Source organism: Vidua macroura, chromosome 4 (genome assembly GCF_024509145.1).
Source record: "Vidua macroura isolate BioBank_ID:100142 chromosome 4, ASM2450914v1, whole genome shotgun sequence".
Classification (NCBI taxonomy): domain Eukaryota; kingdom Metazoa; phylum Chordata; class Aves; order Passeriformes; family Viduidae; genus Vidua; species Vidua macroura.
The window spans coordinates 58177666-58196635 of NC_071574.1; the positions used below are offsets into that span (position 1 = coordinate 58177666).

Sequence of the window (18970 nt, forward strand, 5' to 3'; positions counted from 1 at the left end):
AGTGGAAGAGGAATTACATTATTTGTGGAAGTGGAAGTAAGAAGATAGTGTCATTAGCAACTTATTTTCTAAATTCAGTATTAACTGGATAAAACTGAAATATTTTCTGAAGGACACATGCTCAACTCATACATTTCAAATCTTCTAAGTCTATGGAATGAGGCTGATTTACATACCACTGGAGCATATTGCCTTGAATCTTTGAAGAGATACCTTCAGACTAGGATAAATCTGGAAGGAGGGAAAGAGTTAGACATGATGTTGTTTTCTGTTTCTTTACAGTTTGAACAAAAAAAAATCTTCTTTCTAAATTGATTATTTCTTATGCCACCATTAAGTACATTTTTTTCAGACTTCTGTGGATGATGGCAGACAGGGAAGTAGAAATATCTTTTTAACCAGAAACACCTTTGAGCATTAGTAAATGCTAGCAGGAAAAGCATTAAAAGTCTTGAAAGGTGAAAGGGCTGTTGATTCAACAGGATGAATTTTCCTGTTTTCTCCTTCTTGTATGCCAAGAGGTTTGAGACCTTTAGATTAAAGGTCTTATTATATTAGTACACATTTATTACTACTGCTGTAGAAGGGAGAATACAAAGTTTGACAAATCATTTAGTCTGATCTGTTCAGTCCAGTTTTGGAAGAATTCTGGCACATATGCCAGAGGTAAAAGTAACAAGCTTACCTTGAAGTTTTGAGCTACAGAGAGTGTTAAATACTGTTAATAAATTAGTTTTAACCCTGAGGTTTTACTTGACATTCATTTAGGAAAAAATGGCAATTTTATCTGAGTGAGTATTGCAGTATTATGCTAGACATCTGAAACTGCAACTAGAACCTCCAGAAATAGAACATTCAGTATGGTTCAAATTTTTTCCATTTGTTATGGAAAGACAACTCCCAGCAAAGTCTGTACACATTTTTTCTGAGTTTAGGCATCTGTATAATGGATTATGTTACAAACTGTTGTTTCAGCAACTGAAAAAAAAACCTAATTAATATTCATTAAATTTTGGCATAAGTTGTCATGAAATTATTAGAAGTATAACCTATTTCAAATTTAGGATAATCTCAGACATCTTTTAGATGGTAACTATTGATGGGTATTCACTTTACAATAATGCCAACTACGTTGGAGGGAAGGGCTCCCACATCACAAATATTCTGGCAGCAGAGACAGTTTAAGGGTATGGAAGAGCAAGAAAATGCATTTAAACCAGCTCTGTAGGTGATTTATATCATGGAACACCAAGACAGAAAATGACCATTTATTTCTTATAAAAAGAAAATTACATATGTAATAAACATGAAAGTAATGTCATGCATATTTTAGGATTTGGAAGTGTAGCTTAAGTGAACACAGCAAGAAATTCTGAGATCAAAATGTATAGTGAAAAAAGAGAAAGAAGATCTAAGTGTAGTCAAAAGAGAGAAGTTCACATCAAGAAAAGGAAATCCTGCATAAAGCAGGTAAGATGCTCATTAATGTCATTCTAAAGTATTTCCCATGTTAGTAGTCACTGATATTGGAAATTCTGCAAGTTATTTATGCTACTTGAAATGTAAATTTTGGTACCACAGAAGATATGGAAGCTATATTGAATTCCCAAAGCAAAGCTGTTAAAAAAGTAGATGAACTGAAACATCAAATAACAGAACTGCAGCAAATGATTTCTACCAAAGAGAGTCTAAGAGCAACTCTGAAGATGTGCAAGAGCTTTAAGAGGTGATTTGCTCTCAAATATTCTAAGACTTGCTATACCAAAAGTACTGAAATCAACGTAGGGTTTTTTTTTTATGATTGATGGCTTTATTGTACAGGAGTAAATCCTGTAAGATTCCCAGATCCCTGAGCTCATTCAGTGGAATGCTCACTTGTGTTCATAACCTGAAGTGCACAAGTTTCTGTAAAGACAGAAAAGGAGTCCTTGGGCTAGACCAGGGCATAGTGTTCACCTGCTTCTGTAACCAAATCCTTAAAGAGAACAATGTCTAAGGCAGACTTTCTCTGCTGAGGTCAAGCTGGAATACTGATTTATTTATTTTTTAATATAGGAAGTGGTTATTCTGAAAAGCTGTGCAGAAATGATAGCAGGAATAAACTCAGTAAAATCAAGAATGTGTGCATCCTGAGAGTACCCTCTGTACAATATCTCCCTTAAGCAACTGTTCAGCCCTGAGTCTTTTCTATACTTTTTTGTTCTCTTTAACTATTGTTAAGCTAGCATTTAGGAAAATTAGACTTGGCATCACAGTCAGCAAATCGTCTACTGTCCTTTTTCACAGGACTAAGGATGTCCTTGAGGCAGCCTGCATGGTTGGAAGTGAGTTACACACCCAGGCTCAAACCAGAGCAGCATAAAACCCCAAATCATTCCTAGACTGCAGAAAAGGCTTATCTTACTGAATCAGTACAGTTCTACATTTTTAACTAAAATAAAGCCAATATTTTTCAGTGGAGTATTTCCATCTAAATAGCATTTTCAGTACAAAATAGACTACTGTGACCCCAGAGTTCTACCCTGGGGATTTTTTTTTGTACAATATATCTAGTGTGTTTTATAGACTATGGAAACTGTAGCTGTTTACAAAGAGGGTATGAATAAAAGAGAGAACTTTCTTTGTAAAATCAGGATTCAGTCCTATAAGGAAAAGGTTTGTCTGAAGGAATAGCTGTTAAAAGGAATGGTAGATCATGTAATGAAGGCTACTAAGGAAATCAGGCCAGTCTAAGACTTCATGGAATCTGGGAAAAGAAAAAAAAAGGCAGAAGGTAGGAATGTTCTTCTATTTATAGATGCTTTAATTCATCTGGTTTTAATCTTATTGGTCACAGCAACAGCATTTGAATTATGCTCACTGTAGGCACTTTGAATTAACATAAAATGCCAGGATTTTCTTGCTACAGAAAAAAAATCAGAAAAAGAAAAAAAAAAAAAAAAAAGGTCAGACTGATTTATTTCTGTGAAAAGCTCCAAAGACAGAAAGGTGAATTTATCCTTGCTGGGATAAATGGCCTTCTTAGCAATACTTACCCTTGCATTCTTTGCATGTGGCAGTTGGAGTGTTTTATAGAAGATCCTTCCTGAAGAAGAATGTATTGTGGGTATTATTCCAATTTCTGAATTAAATTTTCATGGATTTCTGCTGTGAAACAGCAGAATTTTGTATTGATTAGGAAGAGGATCTAATTCTGCAAAGTGCTGGTAAATTAATTCAGAGTGCATGTGTTACCAATGAAATTACAACTATTCACAATGCATACATACACACACATATATATATATGTATGTCCTTATTTAACTTCAGTCAGAAAGATGGCTCATCTTCATGTAGATCCAAACAGCTTACCTGAGCAATACCTTTTTTTCAGTGTGTTTTAAGTGGGTGAGCTGTTATTTTTGTTGTTGATATACATTAGCAGCAATTGGCTTAAGAGAGTCTTCAAAGAATTTCACTTTCATCAGAGCTGCTGTCTGTGACTGAATCATTTGGCTTTAGGAAATTTGCAGTCTCTAATGTTTTTGTGCAATAAGAACCTAAGCATGAGCTCAATTCTGTTCAAAGGGAGGATAACCTTGAAACATGTATTTAGTTTTAAGCATGTTCTTCAATGATAAGTGAAGCTCACAAGTCAGTGCACGTCTGTGATTTGCCAAATTTGAGCATAAGCTAAGGGGGGGAAGTTAGTTTCTGACTCCTAATGGACTTCGGTGTTCATCGAAGATCTTCTAGGCAAATAAAGTTCATTTCAGCAGTTTGTAGAGTGGGACAATAAGGCTACTGGTCAAGTGGTTTCTAGACCCTTCTTGGTACTAAGAATGAACCAATTTTCTGCATTCAACACTGCTATAGCTTTCTGAATTCAATATTTACTTGAGAATAATTAAACACTTGCTGACAAGTTGTGAAGTCATAAAAAGCAAGCAGCTGCTGTCCCTAAATGTTGAGCTTCATAGTACCTGCCCAGTCTTGGAGACTAGGAATTGTGTTTAGTGCCTGCCAAAAGAATTAATGTCCATGAAACTGCTGGAGTTTATACATTTATACAATCTTATTTCTCAAAATTGAACCCGGGTGAGTAAATGATTGTATCTGCTTGGGGAATGGCTCACTTTTGATCAGTAGCTGAAGATGCAATGCCTCAAGGTACATAGTTACAGTAGTGAAGCCTCATGGAAATGACTTTGCATTTATATAGTGTATTCTACTTATTACTAGCTTGTACATGTATTCTTAAAATTATGCCAGGCTGAAGCTCTTCATGTGAGTCAGATTAAATTTAAGTATCAAACACTTCATACTTTATAAAAAAGGCATACTAGTAGACATTTATTTTTATAGGCAATAAATATTATTGCTTATAATAATATCTACTCAGAGATATTATTCTCATATTAATTTAATCAGGAAAATATTGAGTTAGTAAAACAAATAAAATTACAATTTTTAAAATGATTGATGCTGTTTATATCCTCTTGTTCAGCTAAAGCCTGTAACAGCTGTTAAGGAAGTGTTACATCTATTTTTCCAGATAGAAAAATTAAGATACAGAGAAGAAAGTCAGTTGACAGAGTTGAAGTGGGAATGTTGCACCTGATCTTGGTGTTTTAATCAAAAAGATATATCTGCTCCTTTTTGTACAGGCAAAACTAAAGCTAATTCCTCCCTTGCAATATTCATGTATCTGCTAAATTCCATCCTTTAATTTCTACCTTAGTTTTACACAGGGGCATGTGAGAAGGAGTTGTACAGGATGGGGGAGGTGTTAAGTAGTTATTTTTTTCTGTTTCCTTCATTTGTAGTGCCTGAAGACACTGTAGAATGTTTTTTGAGTTAGCAAATTTGCACAGATAGGAAGAGTAAGTGCACTAATGAATTTGTAGTGTGTATCACTTCAGGAAGCTTCTAGAAGTTGCACATTCAGTCTTTTTACAACAAGTAATTGCTAACACTTGCTACAAACAATTGCTACAAGCTCTTGGTCACTGTCTTGCAACTGATGCTCATTGATTTTTGAACTATTTCCAGCAACATGGTGATTTTATAATCCTATTTTTTAATTATTATTATTTTATTTCATTTTTACTTCCACACCATGATTTTCTTTATTGATGTTGTCAGATATTGCTTACTTTGATTCTCTTTCCACTAATTGCCCATTAGTCATCTTGTTATTTATATGGCCAATGTATATTTACAAATTTTCAGATCTTGTGGGTGACTCTTGCATACTAAATTATTTTTGAACATTAACATCACTCAAGGCAAAATAGTCTGACTCTTCATTCTGTACAGTTTTGCACCTTAGGGAAGTTTTCAGTAGAAGATTAGGATAATGTGAGCTGTATTGTCTCACAGTGATTCTAGAACCAAACTGTTTATATGTTTCAAATTAAATAACGTGAGTGACATTAAATGACAGCAGCATGTACTATTGTGTACACTGCTGTATTATCTAGGTTAATGTAGAAGAAAAGTGTTCTTTTTCATGCTGCATGTTTTGCCCCATCTATTGCATATTATTGTCTTTTTTTTTTCTTTTTTAATTTTAGGAGCTCCAGACACAGCTAGATGAATTTAAAAGAAAATCTGAGTGTGAACTGAAGCAACTAGAGAAAGAAAAAGAAGTTCTAACTGGGAAACTTCAAAACTCTTCACTTGAGGTAAACTGGGTATAAATGTAATGCAGTAACAAAAAGTCTCTTCATTTTTCACCCCATCTGAGAGATTCTGGATGAGATTTTAATACTATTTGTTGTGTCTATCATTCAATAAAATATGCAAGGATTCCAAATAGAAATAACAGAAATAACTGCTTCTAAATATCTATGAAGATTTTGACAAGCCTATTTATTTCATATATTATTCTTTGGAGGTGTGCAAAGGTGAGGATATTGGCTATATCAGGGTTGCAGAGCGACTCTGATTGTTTACAGGACAAAGTGAGATTAGAATCTTCCTTACAAGTCCTGTTAACTTTCTGATTTTTTTTCATGCATAGAGATGTATCTTCACTGATTCTAACCAGTTTTACTTCCCTCAAGTTCAGTGGGAGTTTGCATAGCAGTAACTCTGCAAAAGATGAAGACCTGGATCTTCTTCAGTTGACATTTGTAGCCTCTCAGTGGCCATAATAAGTTCTTGCTGAGTGTTTAAAGAGAGAGAAAGGACAGATAGGCTCATGAGGAGGCTAAGCAAAACACTGTCCTCCCTTTATACTTCCCCTTGGTGTGATGTTCCAGCAATCAGGGCAAGGATTGTGCTCATTTATGGTAAACCACGTCTGGTTTTTCTCCCATCTATGCTACACTAGCTGTACTAGTTATGAGTGCAGCATGGGTTTTTGTTTTTCATTTCTCCTCTAAAATATATTTATACATTCTGTTATCAAACAGTGACATTCTGACATTCTATCTATTTCCCAGTCTTAAAAATACAGAATTACATGTAGTTTAATGTTCTGAAATTTCTGGCTATTTTTAAGTTTCATTACACATTTCTGCATGTCACTGTTTCCTACAGATTCTTCTCTGAGAGAATTTCAGGTCAATCCAAACTATATTGGCCAATTCAGAATGAAAGGTTTATGACATGAAGGTTTATTCCTCAGGTTTTGCAGATGCAAAAAATAAGGTCATGGGCAATCAAATTACTTTTCTTGAAATCACATGTTCAGGACAGTAAAATATGAAAGAAACTTATGTTTTCTAACTGCTCGTCCACTCACATCACAAGATCATAGTAAATTAGCAAAGAGTGCTAGAAAATTATTGCCACTATAAACATAAATAATATTAAATAGTACATAGCATGCCATATGTTCCCAGAGCCATGGTAAATATGAACAGATACACAAAAAATATTTTATTGTATTTAGAATCTGACTGCTCTGAAAAAGGAGGAAATGCTCCATTTAAAGAGAAATTTTGCATTTTTCTTGATTACTCCAAAAGTTACTTTCTGAAGTAATTCTTGGCAATATTGGTAGGGTAGTGAAGTCATTTCAACTTGTAATAGTTTCCTGCTATACACACATGAATATTCACAGCCAAGAAAGCAGCATTTACTATATAATGTTATGTTTCACTGAGGGCATGTTTCCCATCTGGGAACCTTTGCAATGGCTCAGCCCAGAGCTTCTGCCTCAGAGGTTAGGCAATGTGCTGTTACTAATCCAGTCCTAACCTGGGTACAATTTCAGATCTAAAAATAGCTTCCTTGGCTGCTTAAGACCCCTTTTTGGTTGGACTGACCTAGCTGGAACACTATGCTGAGTAGACAGAAGAATGATAATTTCATCTCTCTGGGGTTGCACTTCAATGTGGCAGTATTTCTGTGTTGATAAGATTTTTATGAATAAGGAAATCAGACTTGCATCTGTTTGGTCATTTGGAAGGAAAGATGTGAGATCCTGTGTGGGTTGAATGCTAATTCATTAGGGCCCTCCAGTTCCTTGGTTTTGAACTACAGGATCTCTTCAGCATGTGTTAGAGAATCTTGGTGCCACAATATAAGAAAAACATGAAGCTATTAGAAAGTGTCCAAAGGATGGCTGCAGGGATGCTGAAGGGTCTTGAGGGGACGTTGTATGAAGAGCAGCTGAGGTCACTTGTTCTGTTCAGCCTGGAGAAGAGGAGACTGAGGGGAGGCCTCATTGCAGTCCAGAACTTCTTTGTGAGTGGAACAGAAGGGGCAGATGCTGATACCTTCTCTGTGGTGACCAGTGACAAGACCCAGGGAATGGTCTGAAGCTGTCAGGGGAGGTTTAGGTTGGATATTAGAGATAGGCTTTTCCCCTAGAGGGTGGCTGACCACTTCAGTGAAGTGGTCACAGCACCAAGCCTGACAGAATTCAAGGAGTGTTTGGGCAATGCTCTCAGGCACATGTTGTGACTCCTGGGGATGAGGCTGTGCAGGGCCAGGAGTTGGACTTCTATAATCCCTGTGGGTCCCTTCCAGCTCAGAATATTCTATGTTTCTGTTCTATTCTGGAATTACAAGATACATAAAATGGAAGTGCAAAGTTCAGCTTGTCATGATACATCTTTGTACAATGCCAGCACAGCAATGCCCAGAGTTTTTATGGATCTTGAAGATTCCACCGAATAGCAGCCAAAGAACACAGTCAGAAATTCCTCTGGTCAGGAATTACCACAAGTTTAGGAATATTGTTTACTGTGAACTTCATTGAAGTTCATTGAAACTCTGAAATAAGCCTAAAAAACCAGTAAAATACAATTTATTTTGTTTTTACTTCTTATGCCATATTACTGTGTATGTTATGTTAGGTAATGTTTTCATCTCTGAGATCACTTTAAGTAATTCTGGTAGATAAAAGTGAATTAGTAATGGAATTAAGGTACAGGTTTTTTAAGAACTGTTGTTCTGCAGCAGGAGGACATTATAAAACACAAAATTCCCAGAGTGTTGCTGCTTTGTTAATAATGAAAACATCCAAATAGATTCTGGACTGATGTGAGTTGGCAGAGTTTCATTGTCTTGAATGCTGCTTTACCAACTTCAGCAAATTGAAGTTCTATCTATTTAGAAGTCAGGAAGTGCAAAAAAATACTTTGCACTGGGCACTGCAGAACATTCCAGAGAAGGATTTTCACTGGTGTATTTGAAAACCTTTTAAATAGCAAGACAGGTAGAGGAAACATAATAGGATGGAAATGTTTGTTTCTTAACCTCTGTTAGAAGTAGCAAGATTCATGAGAAAGAATGTCTTTGTATGTATGTCTGTAGGGCTTTTCTCCTTAATCACTGAAAAATAATGGTTTTAAAACTACCTTTCCATCTGATTTCTTACTACATTGTGTTCCCAGCTTAGCCTATTTCTAGTTAGTAGGATCTTTTGTTTCTTTTGTTAGAAGTCCTTTGGGCCAATAATTGTCTGTGAAGAGTTGGGGAAGTTTATGACATTGTGATCACAGATGAAGTTTATATACATAGATAGATAGATAGATAGATAGATAGATAGATAGATAGATTTATATATTTTATATATATATATATATTTTCATCTTTCCTGCCTAGATGACTAATTTGCTTAAGAAGTATTCCAAATAAAGTTTTTCCTGTTTCAAACTTTTTTACTATAAAATATACAGCCTATTTTTCTGACACATTTTTTCAGTCCCTTTATTTTCAGGAAGCCCATTAAAAAAATGCATACTTGAGTGTAGTGATGCTAATGCATATTGTGTCAGCTGATAGGAGGGGCTGTACAGCATTAACTCTCTCACATCACAGGTTAATTTTATAAGGAACTGCAGTACCTAAAAACTTCAGTGTTTCCTTTCTTTATATAGGAAAACATTGGCTTGAGTTCAATAGGTATAAAGACAAAGTAGGTTTTTTTCTGTAACTAGAAACCAAAGTGCCCCTTTGATTAAATCTTATGATTTACCACATATTTCTTTAAAAAGTAATAAAAAAAATCATCATATTTTGAAACAAAAGTGTGGTTGGCAAGTGGCTCTGGCATCTGCCTATTCTTGGAGTGTATCCAGGCCACAGACAGATCCCATTACACAGATATATTAAAGACAATTAATGTTTTTCATTACAAGTAGTATTTGGCCATTATTCTTCACTAGCTTGATCAGGAAAATTGGAAAATTGGTTTCATTGGATGACAGAATGGAAGAAGCCAAGAAACAACTGGATGAATAGTGAACTTAAACTCAGTCTGAGGCAGGTGAAGCTAGGTCCTGTTTCAAAGTAAATATATCGGTTTTGCTGGATAGCTTCAGCAGAGCCTTAGGTCTGCCTTCTGGTTTGTGCCACATTATTGCGCAAATTGAACTATGGATTGCACAGATTAGATGGAGATGATTTGAAATTTTGAAAAAGTACTTGATGAGTAACAGACAGTATATGCAAAAATGTTGTCATTCTTCACTGAAAAAAGGGCTCCTTGCACAAAACAAGCATCTTGCTATTTTTTCATAGAGCATCACAAGCTCATAAAATGTATTCAGCTTTACATAATTCCTTTCCATTGTGAATGCAGCCATTAATCCTATCCTGCTGACTTACTTTTCTGGAAGGTGGCTCAGCTGAAACAAATATTAGAACAACAAGCAAATAATTTCAAGGAGTCACTGAAGAAACATAATCTACAGTCCAACAAAGAAAAAGAGAAGCTTTTGCAGGATCTTCAAAACACCATTAAAGAAAACCAAAATGTTAAACTGCAGTTGGAGGCATCACATCAAAAAGTCTTAAAAATGTTGGAGAAAAGCAAGGATCAGGAACTCAAGGTCAGTTTACTACATACTAATGTTAAAAAATACATATATTTATGGGATAAACCATCTAAGTGAGAGCCAGTTATCAAAACTCAGTCACCTCAAATTAGTTTAATGATGGGTTGCTATTGTTGCACATAATTAATTATTCTGTGATTTTGAAACCTCCTCATCATCAGGCAAGGAGGGGTGGGTTGGTTGGTGGTTTGTGGGATTTTTGGGGGTTTTTTTAAATAATTTTTTAAATAATTTTTACATTTTAACTTAGAACCACAGTGTGAATATAATATACCGTACAGTTAGGCTGCAATGAATACAAGCTCCTTTATCTGTGCACCTGCTTCAGAAATACAATTCCTGAGTGTATTAATAACAGGAGTCAGTTTTATTATTTTTCATCCATTATTAATTTATACATAAGTATAATAGACACAAATAGTGATGTGTATTGCCTTATATACCTTCAAGAAATCAATTCAGTATGTGGATAGCCAAAGCTTTTAAAGGTTCAAGTGAATTGATTTCAGTGACAAAATGTTAATGCAATATACTGAAGTTCTAAAGATTGTTGCTGTCCAAGAAAAAATCAACTTGAAAAATGTACATGTGATTGTGGCATGTAGTTCAGATGTCCCTGTTGGTTCCCAAAGCTTAGAGGACTTTATGAAACATAGGTAATAAAACCACCCTAGGTAGAATTTAATATCTTGTTTATATATTCCAAATAAAATTCCAGTTTTGACAAAACCAATCTGAAGGCTTGTTTTTGTCAAGTGAGTTGGTAAGAATAAAACTGAGGACAGGAGTTTGCTTTCAGAGCCACTACAAAGCAACTGCTCTATCATTTACAGTGTACCAGCAGTACTTCTAATGACAGTGGAAGCATGACCCAAGAGTGATACAAGGAAAGATTGTTGCCTTTGTCTGACACACTGTGATAAGTAATGACAAACAGGTCAAATCTGGGGCCTCTGTATGTTGAATAATAAAACTTTCTTTCTAATGTCAAATAGTGCTAAGATATTGGTGTTATTATTTCATCACGCTCAACAAATCTAAGAGGTGATACACTGATAATTTATCTTGTAGCTATTAAGTGTTAATTTTAACTTCAGCTCATTTTTATGCTTGCATTGGTAAAATGTCTTGTAAAGTGGTGATGAAAATTAAAGTTCTACAATGAAAGGCCATCATCCTTGCATTAAAAGTAAAACAACAGGCTGATAAACAGGCTCCAACTACTTTGTTTTTGGGGGGACTTCAGCTCATTTTTATGCTTGCATTGGTAAAATGTCTTGTAAAGTGGTGATGAAAATTAAAGTTCTACAATGAAAGGCCATCATCCTAGCATTAAAAGTAAAACAACAGGCTGATAAACAGGCTCCAACTACTTTGTTTTTGGGGGGACTTTTGCTTACAGGAGGCAGAAGAACGTTTGAAAAAGGAATTTAATGAGACTTTCAAGATCCAACATCAGTCTCATAGGCTGGAAATACAAACCTTGGAAGAGAAAGCAAAGAAAGAATTACATGATGAACTTGAGCAGATACAAAAGCAGCAAACCCTATTGCTAGGTATAGTGTCTCATGTCATGCACAGTTCCTACTGCTTGATTATATATATGCTGAGAACCACTGACTTTCATCCCATTCATTTTCTTTCCCATCTTCTAGGAACTCGGGTCTTTGTTAATCTCTTTTTTCATACCTTGCAATTTCAACAATATAGTCTTAATATTCTTTGTTAACCAAGCTCTCAATTGTCAGTAGCAAAATGTTGCTGAGAGAGTAGTATGGTGTACAACATTCAAGTATGCATTATCAGGCATAACAGATTGGAAAATTATAATTAGTTTATATGACTTTACTCTTCTTTTTCTATATTGAGATGAATTTTTATATGTGCTTCAAGTCTGTTCTATTGAGTTCAGCAGTGGAGATCAGTTGTTCCCTATGTACTGTTTAGTCAGTTTCAAAAGTGCCCAAAATTGCTTAGAACTAAGCAGAACACTGCACTAGCAAGATGTGTAATATCTCCAGGTTTAATCTCAGGTTATTAAAGCTCATCTATAAAATGTTTTTTAATTAAATAAAGAATAATTTGAACATATTTTTCATACAAACTGATTTTTATTCTTGGAGTTTTTTCCACCAGTAATTAAAATTTGTTAGAAAGATTTCTTGCTCTCTAAAGTTTATACTTTCCATAGATAGATTCTTTTCTTCAAGAAAAATTGTAGAGAGACAACAGAGATAAAAAATGTTTTTCTTCTTGTACTTGAAAAACTTGTACCTAATATACACTAAAGTTGCATTATATAACAGATGAGCTTGCATAAGCATTGTACTTCTCTTACACAACGAGAGCTTTCCTCAATCTGCCTTATGGCCCTCGGTAGAACACCAGTTCAATTAACAGGGAAGCGGAGGGTGCTCCAGTAAAGGTCAAGATTAGAAGAAACAATGGTGATGATGTAGTCTGCAATACAACTGCTACAGAATTACCTCTCTGACTCTGATGTGGACTCATTGCTTTTGTAGCTCTGTATCACCTTACTACTGCTCAGCTGAGTTACCTCTCTGGTAATAGGAGGCCATTATGCTTAATGGGGAAGGAGATGAGGAACAAAGCAAAATGTAATGAATTAATGTTTTCATCTACATTCCCTGTATCTGCCTTCCCCATCCAGCTGGCCTCTGACTGCCTAAATGACTGTCTGATTGTTACTAGGATCTCTAAGGATGGAACTCTCCGAGCAACAGACATCATGCACAAACCTAAAGAAACAAATAGAAGAACTACAGATGGAGCTGAGGAGTGTGAGGACACTGAAGAAGCAACAGGCAAGGACCAGTTTGTACTTCATTGCCATGTTGTGTTTAGCAAAAGCAATAGTATCAAATTTCTCCAGTGATAATAAAAGTATACAGTCTCTTCCAGAAATGGAATGGGTTTTCTGCCTTCATGTCTCACTTTAAAGGTTTATAATTCTTCTCCCTGTGGGCAAGCTTTTTCTTTCCAATTAAAGATCAGAATCTACAAAAGAAGTAAATGAATGAATGTTACAATAAAATAAATTCTGTGGAGACTATAGAATATATTCAGGAAATTTTGATCCCTGATTTTGTCTTGCACGTATGTAGCATGGCACATATAATTGACCCTACATCAAGTCACAAAAATGCAATGCACACAATTCCAGGAAGATGTTAGCATTAAAAATAAGAGGCTGTTAATAACTAAATTTGGCCTTTTTCTTAGGAAGGAAGTAGCCAAAGCCAGATCAGATCTCTTCACGATGAACTGGAAAAATGTCAGAGTGAAATTTCTGAACTCAAGAAAGAGAATTTACTTTTGAAGGACACAATGGAGCTGCTCAGTGCTGAGTTTGAGTCACAGAAGCAAGAAGCTGCACACCTTCAGGATAGAGATAAACAGCATAGAAGGTTTGCCTTGAATTCACACTTGACAGTGCTACCTAGAGATTCAATAATAATGCCAGAGTGAGCGGTGGTCTAAGTGCGATGCATGTCAGAATCTTTCCTTTCTAAAGTACTAATTTTAGAAACTAGGGATTTTTCAAAAGCAGTAGTTCATTTCACATTCTCCTCCAGCCATAATACGTGTATTTGAACTAATTGTTCATTGTATGTCACAGAAAAATATTTCTAGTGTATCCCCACAGGAGTGACTTGAGAAAATGTGCATAATGTCAGCCTTTCAAAGGCACTGGAAGACATAAATCACAAACTCATCAAAGAGCTATTAAAAAAAATATAGAAATCTTTGAGAATAAATATCAGATTTTTATACATACTCTCTAGCTGAAACCAATGGACTGTTAATTCCAAAGGGGACACTTGAGAATGCCATATATACCCTGTTTGCTTTGGCTGTAGCAGCCAGCTTCGCACAGGGGAAATAAGGGCAGTGCCGGTGGATACTGACAGTGCCTCTGGGCCGATGGTGAGCCTGGCACTGTGAGAGGCTGTCAGGGCACAGGAAGGGCAAGGTGACTTGAGTCTTCGCCATCTTGTAGAAGGTAAACCATGTCTTAGTGTAGCCAGAGGCTCAGCACATGTTGTGCAAATGAGCCTTCCCATTTCTGTTCAGAAAAAGTGTAGAATCTCAAGATCAATTAGGTTGGAAAATATTGTAAAATGCAGGCGAACTCAGTGGGAAGAAATGCTGATGTCCAACTCCAGTTCAGAAGGCTGAATGATTTCTTTATTATAACTATGCTATAATACATTAATATACTATATAAAGGAAGATAATAAAACTACATACCTACTTTTCTAACTACCATATCTAACTCACAACTTGAGACCCTGTTTGCGAGAGTCCAGACACAGGTGGATCTGACTGGCCATCAGGCTCAAACAATCCTCACCAGAATCCAATCAAGCAAATCACCCCATGTAAACAATTCTCCAAACACATTCCACACACGAAAAACAAGGAGCAGAAATAGAAATTGTTTTCTCTTTCTTTCTCTCTCCGCACCTCTATGAAAAATCCTGAGAGACAGAGAAATGTGCTTGCCACAGGAAATGACCTCTGAGATCATGGAGTCCAACCTGTGACCAAACACCACTATATCAACTAGACCATGGCACTGGGTGCCACATCCAGTCTTTCCTTAAATACATCTGGGTAGCCCATTCCAATGTCTAATCACGCTTCCTTTGAAGAAATTCTTCCTAATATCCAACCTAAACCTCCCCCGGCATGACTTACAAAAGAGACAAGACTGGATTCACTGCCCACTGCATTTGAATGGCTGTTGAATCCTTTGAAATTTCTGGATGAACATACTTAACACATTCTCTTTGCAGAGAGACTGAGGGATCTGGTATGTGGGTACCTTTCAATTCATTTTTGCAGTGGTGTAGAATGTATGCCCCTAACTGCACAAGCTGTATATATAAAAAGATTTCTGAAGAGTTTGCCCTTAAAGGAATCTTTAAAATTATGGCCCGTATAGTCCAGAGAAAAGCACTCAATTGATAGAATGTCTCTCTGCAGACTGTCAGAGCGGCCAGAGTAATTCCATTCCTGTCTACCAGTCAGTAGATATTTAAAGAATGAGTAACTTTTTTTTTTTTTTGCCATTGCACTCTTTGGAGAGTTACTTCAAAGTGAATTTCATTTCAAGCCTTTGAAGCAAGATCAACAGAAAGAATTGCAAACCAGAGAGTTTCACTAATGCCCTCAAGCTACCTTGAAGGAATTTAGAGCCTCTGTTCATGAAGAGAAGAATTATTCACATGTCAGTGCTGAGGTCTAAAAGGCCTCAAATGCTAAGGCTGCTAGGCTGGAGGATTTTCTTTACAGAGAATGAATGGTGTAGCTCTACTACAGTAAGCATTTGGGAAGGAAGCATTAATGGAAATTATATAAGGAGAAATCCTTCAAATAACTGGAGGTAGGACCAAAGCATTGGAGTGGACCTAGGCTTCTGATACAGGCTACTCTGAAATTAACCCATGGAAGACTTGAAAAACTAACTTGCAGCTCTTGCTTTGTTTTTGCCAGACTAATAATTTGTGTAGGGGAATAGTTAAATTGGTGCATATAAGTAATTGCTATTTTTACTTTTAACAGTGTCCCTGTCTTATGTAAGTTTCTTTTCTGATTTGAAAGCTGATAGTGGTTTGTTACTTGCATGTGACAAATTTTTTTAACAAATTACTTAAAATTACTAGTCCTACTCTTGCCAAGTAGGTGAAACCCATAATTTGCTTGAAGTAATAATTCCTCTTTCCATTCTCTTGAATTGTGTGAATTTCACCTCCAGTACAGAAAGCCTTTACAAGGATGAGGATGAGAGCAGACAAAGGTGTTTTTATGGGAAGAGAGAACAAGTCCCCAAATGGCTCTTCTGAAGGAGAATATTCTACTCCTGAATATTCATTTCAAGGAAACCTTCTCCCTTTTTTACCCTTATTCTTCTGCTGCTTATTTTATGCTAAGTGCCAAATTAGTCACTTCCATGGTTGTGCTCTAATTTCAAGGGGAGAAACCTTTCATGGACCTTTTGAAACAGAAACAAGTGAAACAGTCTTGGGAATACATTAAAAAGAAAATAGGGGAAAATGAAAGATAAGGCTAATGTCATTTGTGAAAATTACAATTATTAATATGCTGAGTTGAGCAGGTCTATTTTAATTAGTAAACCATGGAACATGGGCTCTCTATTGAGTTAATGAACGAGTTTCTCCAAGCAATAACAAACAAAAATCAAACTATGATTCTTTAATAGATGCCTATTGCTTTTGAGATTGGTATTCGAATGCAGTGTTATGGTTAGACTTAAGAAAATAGTAGGCATTTTTTAGTTTTCAGTTTATGGTGTTAATCATATAGCGGTATCTTCCAAAATATATTGTGTGAAAAAGATTAATTTTGTAGTTAAAAGCATTGTTAAAACATTTCTTCACCTTTTTTTTTTTTTTTTTTTTAGTATTAAGATAATGATAGGCAATATGTAGTGAAGTATATCATGAGAGCCTCATGTTAAAATGCCAGATATTTCAACATAATTTTGCTTAATACAAATAAGTTCCTATGCTATTTTGTTGGCATGTTTTATCATTAAGATTCCTATGTACAAACTAACGCTAGACCATTATATGGAATACACCTTGAATTTCCTGAAAGGTGAAGATCAAGTACTTTTCAAAATAATTTTTCTCTTCCTCAGTGTTAAAATATTTCTTCTCAGATTGCAACCAAAATGTCAGTCAAATCTGTAGGCAGAAGCCAGATCTTAGCCCAGTTAACTACCTTTGCAGACAATAAAACTCCTCAAAACTGCATGCTTTGACCAATGAGAATAAACTAATATTGAAACCTGAGAATTCAGACATATTTTAATACCAATGAAAGGCTACTGGTAGAAGACCTCAATATCAAGCATAAAAAAGAACTGGACATACTGAAACGAGATCACCGGAAGGAAATTGAAAACATAGTATCTGATTTCAGCAGCACTCAGGCACATCTCCAGGCAAAGATTTTCTCCTTAGAAACTGCGTAAGTAACTTAACAATAAACTCTGGCTCACGCTGGCAATGAGTTCTGTTAGTATTTATTATTTTTAGTATGTATAGTTTTTTTATTAATCATAAGTAAAATATTATAAGGATCAAAATAGAATTGTACAGGTATAGTCTTTGCAAACCAAAAAGACCCAGACACAATGTAATAAATTCTGGATATTGTTTAATGTAAAGCACTATACATGAAGGTCTACAATGCTAAATTAAAACTTGCATGTAGGATCTAGAAATTCTATGAAGTGTGAAATCATCTGTGTTACAGATGACACCAGAGGCCTTGATCCATGATCTTGTACTTAATTTTGTTCAGCAGAGCAGCATCGTTGAGTAAAAGGTTCTTAACCTCATTGTCATGCCCATAAAAATTGTAAATGATGCTTATGTAAATAAACACAGTTTGCAGCCCCCTGTGGATTTAAGAAGTTCTGTGGTGCTTCAGATTGAACAGGAGAGATCTCTCAGAAAGAATCCCTTATATATATATATCCCTCCTCCTTTTCTCTTATCCCAACTGTTCCAAAGCAGCAGAAGTCCAGAAGAGAGACTTGGCATATAAGCAGGCCTCTAACCTTTAAACCTTTCAGATGTAAAGATTTATCTTTTTATTTTAACTTGGAGATAACTCTAAGATAATAAGAGTCGGGGTGGTCCTCTCAAAAATGTTTACTCACACATTAAAAAAGGGAAATGTAAGGAATTTAAAAAGCTGAACTCAGACTACTAAGGTTTTGACTTAGCAGGGTTACTAATGCAGCATGTATATCCAAGCCTGTCTTCATGAAAGTTACAGGAACTGAGTAATTCTGAAGATTCCAAAGTTACTGGGTCAGAAAAGAGAACAAATAGATGAATACAGATATGTATAGATACTCTGACACTGATTTCTTTCTTTAGGAAATTAGACTAGCAATATGATTTGCAAGCTTGTTACTATTTCACACAAGGGGCTGGATTTTACACTGGACAGGTGTTTTGGATTAACCCTGGAAATTTATTTTGGAACTCCGAAGATTCTATACTTCTACATAAACCATGTACAGGTGCCCATTTTATAAAAATCCTGTTTTATTGGAAAGGCCTGGCTATGTCCCTGTATTTTAGGCTTGGAACATAGGGCAGAGAACATCCAAACTTTCTCTTGAACCTAATCTGAGGAAGTTTTTTTCTGGTCTTCATTTTCTTCGGTACAGACTTAAAGAATTAGAAGAAAAGTCAAGAAAGTGGGAGTCCAGGCCTGAAGATACACACCTTATAAACTGTCTGCAAGACAAATTAAGTGAGAGAGAAGAGATTATCAAGCAGCTGGCGGTAAGACTGCTTTTTATATGGACATATGTTTTTCAGAACCTATTAATCTATTCAGTGTTTCACACATTGCTTCATTCTAGTTGTTTCTTTCTGTTCTGGAATACTTTGACAAATGTATCTTTTTGTACCAGTTTCCAATAAGTACCTGTTTCCATACACATAACTTTGTTTCTCTTCAGGAAGGAAGAAAATGTCAGCATTCACTTCCAGCCAACACTGGATCTCACAGGAATCGGTCATTTTCTTTCAACCCTAATACAGCATGCTTGACTCCCTCCATGAAGGTAAGATGAGCAATGCAATTAAAATCACAAATTGTGATAGTTTTGTTACTATTTT

General features: G+C 35.7%; 1 protein-coding gene across 2 annotated transcripts in view; it reads left to right on the plus strand.

Annotated features, from left to right (window-relative positions):
* Positions 1-18970, plus strand: part of FAM184B (family with sequence similarity 184 member B) — a 36912-nt gene that overhangs the window by 14860 nt on the left and 3082 nt on the right. Inside the window, exons 3-10 of one of the 2 annotated variants that reach the window (XM_053976234.1) lie at positions 5556-5666; positions 10059-10271; positions 11680-11833; positions 12990-13102; positions 13521-13705; positions 17151-17297; positions 18514-18631; positions 18811-18915. In XM_053976234.1, coding sequence (XP_053832209.1) covers positions 5556-5666; positions 10059-10271; positions 11680-11833; positions 12990-13102; positions 13521-13705; positions 17151-17297; positions 18514-18631; positions 18811-18915 — 1146 coding nt within the window. The remainder of the gene's footprint in view (positions 1-5555; positions 5667-10058; positions 10272-11679; positions 11834-12989; positions 13103-13520; positions 13706-17150; positions 17298-18513; positions 18632-18810; positions 18916-18970) is intronic. The other variant, XM_053976235.1, reaches the window with a different exon arrangement.